Raw genomic sequence first — 12,889 nt, forward strand, 5'->3', positions numbered from 1 at the left:
GATTTATTTCCCAGCTGCTTACCTTCACAGACATAACCGACAAATGTTTTTGTAACTCGTGTGTGTGTTTTTAACGTAAACTTGTATGTGATTGAGAAATTAGTTTAGTACTCGCATGCTGTGACAGCTACTTTCTGTCCGTGTGCTTCGGATGTGTGCACTCAGAAAACCGTATATAAGAAGTTTAAACTATTATGGTTTAAAATGCATGATTTCAGCACTATAAACATGATCATCAGAACCAAAACAGATGTTTTTAGCAGTTACGAGCTGTAATGGCACAGCTCTATTCTGGAAAAGGGGGTGGGGAGCAGCAGCTTATTTGCATTTAAAGAGACATGTTTCTGTTTCCACTCAAAATAGGTATTTTTAAAATGATATAAAAGATTGGTGGGGTATTTTGAGTTGAAACTTCACAGATACATTCTGGGAACACCTGAGACTTACATTACATATTGTAAAAAGGGGCATAATATGTCTCCTTTAAGCATTTAAAAAGAAATTCAAAAGCAACAAGCAAAAATAAAACCTACATTTTCACTAGACCATTCACACAGCACCATCTACAGACAAATGTAAATAAGAAAAATAATTACCTATTTGAATATAAAAGTAAAATGTACAGCATTTCACTGTGGACGTTGGCATGAAGTATGTCACTATGTCAGGCCAGGTTAACCTAACCTCTAACTGATATTTATGTTCAAATAATTTGATTGGCACTTAAAGACATTGGTTAATAATTAATTTAAAAATTAATACTTGGTCAGCAAGAAACCACTATAAAAGGTCTGTTTCTCTGAAGTGTTCTTTACAAACCATCAGCCATGAGAGCTGTTGTGCTTGCCCTGACTGTGGCCCTTGTGGGTAAGTCAAAATATATTTCTATATATTTTTCTCATTTTCTGAAAATCTCTTAGAACCTCTTGAAAATTCCTTTTTTTATCTTTATTTCTTTCAGCATGTCAACAGATCAACCTTGGTAAGTAATATGACTTGGGAAATTAGTTTGTAAGTCGTAACTTACACTGCGCTACTGCTTAAAATTAATGGTCATAACAACAGACTTAAATCAAAAATACTCTACCCTTTTCAGTCCCCGAGTTTGCCCCTGATAAGACCTATGTGTACAACTATGAGGCTCTACTCTTGGGTGGTCTTCCTCAAGAAGGTTTGGCAAGAGCAGGTATAAAACTCAACAGTAAAGTTCACCTCAGTGCCATCAACGAGAACACCTTCCTGATGAAGGTAATGATCAATAAAAAACACAGATTTCAGATCACACTGAAAGAAAACAACAACAAAACGCCATCACCGGATGGTAAAAGCAACAATGCCCTCATTTAAATGGAAAATGTCCCCTTACAGCTCATGGATCCTCTAATCCACGAGTATGCTGGTATTTGGCCCAAGGATCCATTTGTTCCTGCCACTAAGCTCACCTCAGCACTGGCTGCTCAGCTTCAGATTCCCATCAAGTTTGAGTATGCTAATGGTGTGGTTGGAAAGGTATTTGCCCCAGCAGGAGTCTCCCCTACGGTACTGAACTTACACAGAGGTATCCTCAACATCCTTCAGCTCAACCTCAAGAAGACCCAGAACATCTATGAACTGCAAGAGGTGAGAAAGTAATCCTAGTACATTTATGAAGGCATTAAGAAAGCCTTTTTGAGTTCTGCAATGTTATTTATTTATTTTTGACTTGTCCTTTAAGGATGGAGCTCAGGGAGTGTGCAGGACCCACTATGTCATCAGTGAGGACCCAAAGGCCAACCACATTACCGTCACCAAGTCTAAGGATCTGAGCCACTGCCAGGAGAGAATCATGAAGGACGTTGGCTTGGCATACACTGAGAGGTGTGCTGAATGCACAGAGGTAATGAACAAGACTGGAAAGACTTGAAATATTTCCTCAACAATAACATTTTAAAAATTTTAAATTCATCACATACCTTTCTCTCAACAGAGAATCAAGAGTCTGATTGAAACTGCAACTTACAATTACATCATGAAACCGGCGTCTGCTGGTGTACTAATCGCTGAAGCAACAGTTCAGGAAGTGCATCAGTTTTCACCCTTCAATGAGATCCATGGTGCTGCCCAGATGGAAGCAAAGTATGACTGATCCTCTGTGAGAAATATGAACTAACAATATTCCCAACAGATTTCATTACTTTGACTTGAAGTTTCAAAAATATTTTTTTTTCAGACAAACCTTGGCTTTTGTTGAGATTGAGAAGACCCCTGTTGTTCCAATCAATGCTGATTACTTGGCTCGTGGATCCCTGCAATATGAGTTTGCAACTGAGATTCTTCAGACCCCCATTCATCTAATGAAGATCAGTGATGCACCAGCCCAGGTATTACTTTAACAATCTCAGAGTCAAAGCCTTTGAACCACACTGAAGACATCAACTGAGACTAGCTCTTACTCTCTTCTAGATTATCGAGGTCCTAAAGCACCTTGTTGAAAACAATGTGGACATGGTCCATGAAGACGCTCCACTTAAGTTTGTTCAGCTCATCCAGCTTCTGCGTTTTTCCACCATGGAGAACATTGAGGCTATCTGGGCTCAGTTCAAGGACAAACCAGCTTACAGGTACAATTTGTCAGCAATAAGTTAATAGGAATTTTTTTAAATTATGTATATATTTTAAACAATGAGTCTGGTAGGCGCTGGCTCCTGGATGCTCTTCCTTCTGTTGGCACACCAGTCATTGTAAAATTCATCAAGGAGAAGTTCCTGGCTGGAGAACTTACTCTTCCAGAGTTCATTCAGGCTCTTGTGGTTGCTCTGCAAATGGTCACTGCTGATTTGGACACCATCCAATTGACAGCTGTGAGTAAATCTAACTATACTATATAAATCTAACTATAAATGTTGTTCTTCAAATCTTGCCTAATTCAAATGAATAATTTCTTTATCTTGCTGAACAGAGTTTGGCTATGCATGAGAAAATCGCCAAAATCCCAGCTCTCCGTGAAGTTGTAATGCTTGGATATGGTTCCATGATTGCCAAGCACTGTGTTGCAGTTCCCACTTGCTCTGCTGAGCTCCTCGGGGTAATCACATCAAGTCTTACATTTCTACCAGTCACTTGCTTGTTAATATTTGTCTAACTGTATGTGCCTCAATCTCCTCAGCCCATTCATGAGATTGCTGCAGAGGCAACTTCTAAGAATAACATTCCTGAAATCACTTTGGCTCTTAAAGTTTTGGGCAATGCTGGTCACCCTGCTAGTCTTAAACCCATCATGAAGCTCCTGCCTGGACTGAGAACTGCAGCTACATCTCTGCCCCTTAGTGTCCAGGTTGATGCCATCTTGGCCATGAGGAACATTGCCAAGAAAGAACCCAAACTGGCAAGTGTCAGACTTTGAAGGAATGAATTACTGTAAAATGGCCCATTTTCTTCCAATAATAAGCTGACCTTGTTTCTTGTCACAGGTTCAGCCAGTGGCCCTGCAGCTTGTATTGGATAGAGCTCTCCACCCAGAAGTTCGCATGGTTGCTTGTATTGTGTTGTTTGAGGCCAAGCCATCAGTGGCTCTCGTCTCCAGTCTTGCTGGTGCTTTGAAAACTGAAACCAACATGCATGTTGTGAGCTTTGCTTATTCCCACATCAAGTCCTTGACCAGAATCACTGCTCCTGATATGGCAGCTGTGTAAGAAAAACAAAACGGTTTTGTTTAATTTACTTTACCATGCCAAATGAGCACAAGCCGAAAGTAATAATGGTTGTCTATTTCAGTGCTGGTGCAGCTAATGTTGCCATCAAGCTCATGAGCCGCAAGCTAGACAGACTTAGCTTCCGTTTCAGCAGAGCCCTTCAGTGGGACTTCTATCATAGTAAGTGTTGCAAAATTCTTAAGATAGCTAACAAATGATGTGTTGGGTGTTTATTAAAATGTATAAAAGACTGCATCAATTGTATTCTTACCTATGTCTCTGTGCAGCTCCACTTATGGTTGGAGCTGCTGGCAGTGCCTACATGATCAATGATGCTGCCACCATCCTGCCCAGAGCTGTTGTAGCTAAAACACGTGCTTATCTGGCTGGAGCTGCTGCTGATGTTCTTGAGGTGGGCAAACCATTTGTTTTTTATCTGATTCATGGTTTAAAAATGTTTTCAGCCTTTACTCAATTCTTGCTCTCAAACAGATTGGTTTGAGAACTGAAGGAATCCAGGAGGCTCTTCTGAAATCTCCTGCTGCAGATGAAAGTGTTGACCGTATCACAAAGATTAAGCGCACCCTGAGAGCAGTACGTTTTCATGTCCAATGCACTGTATAATTTTATACTAATAAGCAATATTACAAACATGACATAGGCAAAATGTGTATGACTTATGTTTTACCACTTAAGCTCACAAACTGGAAGGACTTACCAAACAATCAGCCATTGGCTTCAGCCTACATCAAATTACTTGGACAAGAAGTGGCTTTTGTCAAGATTGACAAGACCATCATTGAAGAAGCTATACCGGTATTGTGTTGTAGTTTATCTCTCCTCTTTCATTACTATTTATTTTTTAGATCGGTCTCACAAATAATTCTCATAATTAGAACCAAGTTTCTCAACAACACTTTCCCCAGCTTGCCACTGGACCCAAACCACGTCAACTGTTGAAGGCGGCTCTTAAAGCTTTGCAGGAAGGAATTGCCTTGCAGTATGCTAAACCCCTGCTTGCAGCTGAAGTGCGTCGTATCTTGCCAACAGCAGTTGGTGTGCCCATGGAGCTCAGTTTGTACACTGCTGCTGTTGCTGCTGCACGTGTCAATGGTAAGTTTTTTTCTCTGAATTTTTATATCCTTTCTTTTGATATGAGGGGGTCACCACTTAGGTTGATGTTGTTCCATTCATCCTTTTAGTTCAGGCCACCATTACACCTCCTCTCCCTGAGGAGATTGAGACTATGACTCTTGAGCAGCTGAAGAAGACTGATGTTCAACTCCAAGCTGAAGCTAGACCAAGGTACACTTCTACAGCTACATTCATAGAGATGAGATATAATGCACACAACAATTGCTTTACAAACAATCTCCTTTATTCTTTCAGTATTGCTCTCCAGACCTTTGCTGTGATGGGAGTGAACACTGCCTTGATCCAAGCTGCTGTTATGGCGAGAGGAAAGATCCGTACAATAACTCCTGGAAAAGTGACTGCAAGAGCAGACATTCTCAAGGGCAACTACAAGGTGGAGGCTCTGCCTGTTGAGGTCCCTGAACATATCGCTGCTATGAGGTAATGAAATCTTAGTGATGCCAGTATAGCAAACATTTTGAATCAATTATTAATTCATATTGTTTATGAAAAGTGAAATGCAAGTCACTTTATTCTTGTTCTGACAGCTTTGAGACTCTTGCTGTGGTCAGAAACATTGAAGAGCCCACTGCTGAGAGGACTGTTCCTTTAGTACCCGAGTTGGCTGTGCAGAATTCCCAGACACCTGCTGATTATTTGGTAAACTTTGAATACACAATTTATATGTGCTAGTATGCTGAGCATTCATTTGCTTCATGTTGTGAGACTTGTTATAATACTTGATTTTTCTTTCCAGTCCTCTGAGAATCCAGATGAGGTTCCTGTGAGAGCTCCTGCTCCATTTGACAAGACTCTCTGTCTTGCTGTCCCATACATTGAAATCAAGGGATGCGTTGAGTTGCACTCTCACAATGCTGCTTTTATCAGAAATGCTCCTCTGTTCTACATAATTGGACAACACTCAGCCCGTGCTACAGTGGCAAGAGGTATACTTACAGAAATGATTACATTCATAATACTCAAGGATTTTCAAATAAAATGATAAGTAAGGAACTGTTGTTTTGGCTGTAGCGGAAGGTCCTGCTGTTGAAAGACTGGAGCTTGAAGTCCAAGTTGGTCCTAGAGCTGCCGAGAGGCTCCTTAAGCAAATCAGTCTCATTGATGAGGAGACTCCAGAAGGAAAGGCTTTCCTGTTGAAACTGAGGGAAATCCTGGAGACTGAAGATAAAAACAGGCCCGTCTCTTCTGAAAGCAGCAGCAGCCGCAGCAGCAGCAGCAGCAGTTCAAGCTCCTCCATGTCCAGCTCTCGTGTGACCAAGGTGAGGACAAGGAATATCATGTGTTGGTGAAATCGCCAATGTATGTGTCATAAATCTGTATATTCATTTGCACTGAATATTTTTTATTTATTTTCAGACTGCCACCATCATGGAGCCTTTCAGGAAATTCCACAAAGATCGGGTAACTACTGAAAATAATTGTCAACAATTTAGTTTCTTTAGATCAGACACTTATGTTTATAACCTTATTTTGCTTGCAGTATTTAGCACCCCATGGTGCCTCAAAGAAAGTTAGCAGTGGAAGTTCCGCATCTAGCTTTCAGCGTATCCAGAAACAGGTGAATCAACTAGTGTCATTTGTTTGGTCATAACAACACAAAACTCCAATTAAAATATGATATTTAATATTTGTATGGTTTATGCTTACAGGCCAAGTTTCTCGGAAATGCAGTTCCACCTGTTTTTGCGGTCATTGCCCGTGCTGTGAGAGTTGACCACAAACTGCTGGGCTACCAACTTGCTGCTTACTTTGACAAACCAACTGCAAGAGTGCAACTTGTTGTTACTTCCATCGCTGAAAATGACAACCAGAAGATCTGTATGGATGGTGCTCTGCTGAGCAAGCACAAAGTGACTGTAAGCCTGGAAGTGTAATAAAAAAATTGTAGGGAATACATTTTTCTCAGATTTAAGCATAATTAAGCATAAATCTGTTTTTCAGGCCAAGCTTGCTTGGGGTCCAGAGTGCCAGCAGTATGCAGTCACTGCTAAAGCTGAGGCTGGTGTACTGGGTGAATTCCCTGCTGCACGTTTAGAGCTGGAATGGGAGAGGCTGCCGATTACTGTCACCACCTATGCTAAAAAGTAACATTCATCAGCACAGAACAATAAAATGTGTAGTGTAGAAAATGACACTGGTTTAATTATCTACTCTTCTCTGTGTATCCTGTCACAATTAGGCTGTCCAAACACATCCCTATGGCGGCTTTCCAGGCGGGATTCAGACTTGAAAGAGTAATGAACAGTGAGAAAGAGATTGAACTTACTGCAGCCTTGCCAAATCAGAGATCCTTGAATGTCATTGCCAGGATTCCAGAGGTGAAACAGTTTTCCTTCAAATTATCTCTCACAGAGAGATAAAAAACTAATTAAGTTTCTTCCTTCTGTTCTAGATGACACTGTCAAGAATGGCTATTCCTCTCCCCTTTGCCATTCCCATCAATCAAGATGGATCTCTTTCCATTCAAATCGATGAGGACATTCTCTCCTGGATCCAGAAACATATCAAGGAAGAATAATATGTGAAGAATTACATTTTACATTTAAGAAAATTTTAGCTGTATTCACATTTAATTGATTGGTTTTTGACAGTTTAATTGAATTTTACCACTGCTGTGATGCAAGCGACACTAATAAACACCCCGCAAGTTAATGAGTTGCCAATTGTTTTCACTTCACAGTAATTTCCAGCATTGCTTACTGATTCTTAAATAATGTGAATGTACAGGTGTAATGGCATTTTCAAGAAACTTGAAATAATTGAATAATAATTATGTTCAATTTGGATCTACATTCTAATAAGGATAAATTGGTACACATACTAGATACTAAAGCAATATTAGAGCAAGAACAATTACAAGAAGGATGGCCGTTCTTCTCAGACTACCACAAAAAAAATCAAAGACATTGCCCGGTATTTTAAAGAAAAGCAAGAAACCCTAGGTTTACCTCAACATGGGAAGTGTTGATCCTGAGAATCTTTATTTAAATTAAGATATAAATATCCGAAAATCTCCTTTGCACAATTGACCTATCGGTAAGCCCCTCCCCTTGAACACAAATGAGCCAATGGCCAAATGAGTTGAGTGTCAGTTGCACGGGGACCAGAACTCGGACATCTTCAGGTTTCAGCACCATAGAGAATCACTGGAAGATCCGAAGCTCTCATCTGTTTGATGGTGTTCACACTACAAAAAAATGTTAAAGGGGTCATATGATGCGATTTTAAGTTTTCCTTTCTCTTTGGAGTGTTAGAAGCTGTTCGTGAATAGACAAGATCCCTAAAGTTGCAAAGACTAAAGTCTCAAATCTAAAAGAGGGCACAACTAGAAATCAGTGGTTAAGTTGTATTTACAACACTGTTCCAGAACAGTTCAAACCAAATATTCATGTGTGCGCAACGCATTTTACAGAGGACGAGGACTGTTTCCTGGGAGAGTAGCCTACAATGCCAGTGTTCTGACAAATAATGCTGACTCACAGCCTGTTAAGTACGTTTTCATATTTAAAGGATTTGCCACTGATGATTCAAACGTGAGTTTTAAACAGGGTAGAGTAGCGCTTGTTGTTTGTCGTTTCTCCGATCACACATGCAGACATGGTTTTATGTTTACGCGGCTCGATATGCAACGCAACTGAATCTGTAATTATGTCCCCATTGGATGCCTCGTTTGTAATGGGTTTTATTGATTTTGTCTCGTTGCTCCAGCCGGGACACGGCATCACAGTATGGTAAGGGGCGTAACATTTCTGTCACACGCTTGAGGTATTCGGCCAATGACAACGCACTAGATAGCTGGCCAGTCAGAGCACACTTCGCTTTTCGGAATGATGAGCTTTGTAAAAATAGACGCGTTTCAGAAAGGCGGGGGATAGAGGAGCAACAATAATGTACAGTATGTGGAAAATAATGTGTTTTTTGAACCTTAAACCACATAAACACATTTCATTATACCAAACACACAAAATAATGTTCTTTTTAGCAACGTCATATGACCCCTTTAAAAAGATGTGCCTGGGGTACTTGTAACACTGATTCCAGGTATCCTGAGAGGACAGGCAATGGAATTTGGAATTTATATTGTAATTCATCAACGTTAATTTTCTGGTTGTCATACTCTCATTAAGTTACAATTTTAATCTGCTCAAGCAGAATGTTAATGTCACAGTATATCTGGCTAAAAGTAGCTTAAAGTTAGTGAGTCCATGCTAACGTACAAACCAAAATGACTAACTGTTCTTGTGTCATGTACAGTGTAGTTCAAAAACACAAAAAAGGGCTACATTTCAGTGCTTCTCTATATTAAACAGTTTAAAGTATTCATTCATTGATTCATTCCGGCTTCGCTACCGTTCGGACGTTTTTGCTTACTGCTCTGCGCTTTGCTCCCTATTTCTGTACTTTTCTTTGATTTTTCTAAGATTTTTACTTCAGCAGATCAGCACAGTGCTCAAACAACATATTTTGGCACAAACAGTAAAACTAAAAACTCTCTGGGACTGGAATAATACCACGAAAAAGAAGACTTTTGCCTCACACTGCCAGCAGCTTACATTCCGGAGAAGGGAAAACACAGCTGCCCACATTCAAACAGAAGAGAAAGAAAATGCCTCCTGTTGAATCTACTTGCTGCATGAACTACTGCAAACTTCTACAAAGGATTACGGTTCTTGAAACAAAGTTACTTGCTGGATGCACTTTGAATTACCATGGTGTATGAAATGTGCTATACAAATAAACTTGCCTTGCCATTCATTTTTATTTATAGGCACCTTTCATGACACTCAAGGTCACCTTACAAATCTCACTATAACATCATCAATCAACAACAACAGCAAACCAGACAGACAATAAAAATACAATAAAACACTACAAATAAAACTAACTAATCGACACTTACAATCATAGATATGCCTGCTTAAATAAATGAGTTTTAAGACACAATTTAATAGTGTGAAAACGGTCACTGTTACTAATGTCCTGGGGAAGGGCATTCCACAAGTGAGGGGCAGCATAACTAAAAGCCCTGGGGTCTCATTTATAAAACTCTCCGTAGATTTAATCCTAAAAGTGTACGTAGGCACAAAAGCTAGATTTTGCGTATTCTCAAAAGTTTTCAGATTTATAAAACCATGCGTACGCCAGAACCTGCGCAAAAATCTCTTTATAAATCCCAGTCAGGGGAAGATTGTTCATACGTGCATCTCCACCCCAACCTCCCCGAAATCACCATATATGGAGCTTACAACTCCTAGTTTACTATGCATAACCTCATCTGCATATCATTTCTATGCATATTCCCATCCACGTGACACCATGTTTAACACCGTCAAAGGTACAAGACATTAAGGAAATATGAGATACCGACTATAAATGCCATTTGTGCCATACACATTAATTTTTATTGCTAAAAATCATCCAGTATCCTTATGTTTTCGAATAAATATATCAAAATATCCATAAAAAAACTGTTTAAAATAGTTCTCAGAATAATAATTTAGAATAGAGTTGATCTCATTCATTTCCACTGGCCCAATTATATTTCAAATGTTTAAAAAAAAATTCTAATTAAATTAAATTAATGCAGTTTTGCTGATAAGGTGAACATCTTTTAGCTATTTTTTAGTGGAAAAATATAGGCCTATATTTATTGCAGTGTAAATACAATTATCTGACTCTGCGTGTCATTGACAAATTATTTTAAAAAGGAAACGTGCAACTCTTACCGTTTTCTTAAAGTTGTATCCTTCAAATACAGTGGTATTTTTCATAATGTTGTGGAGATGCCTTTACACGACATCAACACTTCCGTGCAGCTGTGGTTGTACAGTAAGCTATTATCATTGGTCCTATTCAAACCGGACAATAGACCGTTCCACCGAATCCAGCAGTGTCCGCCACAATATCGAAGTAAGTGTGCATCATTGATCATTGTTCTCGCTAAAAATATTTTCTCATAATATGAGATGTGCAGTTTACTTTAAAGATAAATTGTGCACCTAGCACTCCTCGCTGTCATTAAAACAACATAGGCTACCACAGGAAAAGTAATCAAGTGCATCCACTACAAATAGGCAGTGTTGGGTTACTCTAAAAAGTAATTCATTACTAGTTACTAATTACATCTTCAACAGTGTAATTAGATTACAGTACAAATTACTCTCTCCAAAAAGTATTTAATTACTTATTACTTTCAAAATCCTATATCAACCTCGACAAGTTAATGAAGAATAGACATGAAACGGTTCTTTTAATTCTTTCAAGTAACTACATAAATTATTCTGGTCACACTTTAGATTAGGGTCCAATTCTCACTATTAACTATGACTTTTGCCTCAAAATACTCCTAATTACTGCTTATTAATACTTAAAGTAGTTGTTAGGTTTAAGAATTGGGTAGGATTAAGGATTTAGAATAAGGTCTTGCAGAATAAGACATTAATATGTGCTTTTTAAGTAATAATAAACAGACAATATCCCAGTAATATTCATGCTAATAACCAACAAGTTAATAGTGAGAATTGGAGAACTAAAGTGTCCAATATTCTTATTTACTCAAAGTATTTAAAGTGAGAAGGGTACATAAGCATGCATTTTAAGGTTAGACTTTACATTTTGATGTTAAATCTACTATTGTATTGTGTATAAATGTTCTACAGTCTATACACAGTATTAAGTTCAATTACATAAGACGTAACTGTAATTAAATTACAGGAAAAAAATAAAAGTAATCCCTTTACTTTTTCAAGGGAAAAGTAATTAAATTACAGTTACACCCAACACTGCAAATAGGCTGTGTCTAAATTCATATAATTCTGGTTTAACTTCTGCGTAATGACTTTATGTAATTTCAGTGCTTATCTCCATTAATGAGAGTGGAATATTTATTGTAAATGTAGGCTATATGATGAAATGAAAACAGCTTAAAATCGTTGTTTACTTCATTATGTATTGTGTATAAATGTTCTACAGTCTATACACAGTATTAAGTTCAATTGCATAAGTAACTGTAATTAAATTACAGAAAAAAAATAAGAGTAATCCCTTACTTTACTTTTTCAAGGGAAAAGTAATTAAATTACAGTTACACCCAACACTGCAAATAGGCTGTGTCTAAATTCATATAATTTTGGTTTAACTTCTGCGTAATGACTTTATGTAATTTCAGTGCTTATCTCCATTAATGAGAGTGGAATATTTATTGTAAATGTAGGCTATATGATGAAATGAAAACAGCTTAAAATCGTTGTTTACTTCATTACTTTTCTGCCACCAGGAAAAAAAAAAAAGTCTGTACACATGGGTCAGAGTTTGTGCGCATGTGCGCAAATTTTCCCATCAAGTTTGTTTTTTATAAATCCCACCTTTTGCGTAGGAAGTGGCGTAAACCTCTTTCAGGGCAGGTTTTGTGCGTACAAAACGGTTATAAATGAGGCCCCTGGACCCCATACTTCTCAGACGTACACGTGGTTGAACTACAGAGATTGAAGAGGATCTAAGAGTACATACAGAAGTGTGAATTTGAAGAAAACAACCACATGAGAAAACAAAACTCCACGAGGGGAAAAAACAAAACCAGAGAACAATTCTAACTAAAGAAAGAAACTCCGGAAACCTTACTTGGGGTAGCTAGAGAGGCTTTAGCGAGACCAGGCAGGAGACACAGGGCGAAGACTCAAAAACCAAGGGAAAAATACACCACTTAAATACACTGGGGAAAACAAGGCGCAGGTGACTTGGATAACGCTAACAAGGCCACACAAGGAAGAACTAAGGCAGAGGAAAAAAACAGGGACCTCTAGGGACACGGAGACAAACTACAGGAGGTAGGATGCTGAAGGATGCTTTATGTTACATATATGAAAGTTGGCCAAACGAATAATATCATTAATATGGTTTTCAAAAGATAAGTTGCTATCGAGGACGACACCCAGACTCTTTACCTGAGAGGATGGAAAAACTGTTGACTTATCAAAAGTCACAGAAAAATTACCAGATTAGACTTTTTACATACAAGAAGAATTTCAGTTTTATCACTATTAAGTTTAAAGAAATTAGATGAA

General features: G+C 38.5%; 1 protein-coding gene across 1 annotated transcript; it reads left to right on the forward strand.

Annotated features, from left to right (window-relative positions):
- Window positions 1-812: 812 nt before the first annotated feature.
- LOC107570371 (vitellogenin-like) lies at window positions 813-7,478 on the forward strand. The gene is made up of 28 exons (XM_016256602.1): window positions 813-867; window positions 962-982; window positions 1,097-1,248; window positions 1,369-1,620; window positions 1,715-1,876; window positions 1,967-2,115; window positions 2,210-2,360; window positions 2,443-2,600; window positions 2,675-2,840; window positions 2,939-3,064; window positions 3,146-3,364; window positions 3,450-3,667; window positions 3,754-3,851; window positions 3,959-4,083; window positions 4,164-4,265; window positions 4,368-4,487; window positions 4,598-4,784; window positions 4,874-4,976; window positions 5,061-5,246; window positions 5,354-5,465; window positions 5,563-5,752; window positions 5,838-6,085; window positions 6,183-6,227; window positions 6,307-6,384; window positions 6,476-6,682; window positions 6,768-6,910; window positions 7,006-7,144; window positions 7,219-7,478. The coding sequence occupies exons 1-28, from the start codon at window positions 828-830 to the stop codon at window positions 7,342-7,344; spliced, it is 4,023 nt and encodes a 1,340-aa protein (XP_016112088.1). The 5' UTR covers window positions 813-827; the 3' UTR covers window positions 7,345-7,478.
- The last annotated feature ends 5,411 nt before the right edge of the window (window positions 7,479-12,889 follow it).

Source organism: Sinocyclocheilus grahami, unplaced genomic scaffold, assembly GCF_001515645.1.
Source record: "Sinocyclocheilus grahami isolate Dianchi unplaced genomic scaffold, SAMN03320097.WGS_v1.1 scaffold1449.1, whole genome shotgun sequence".
Lineage (NCBI taxonomy): Eukaryota > Metazoa > Chordata > Actinopteri > Cypriniformes > Cyprinidae > Sinocyclocheilus > Sinocyclocheilus grahami.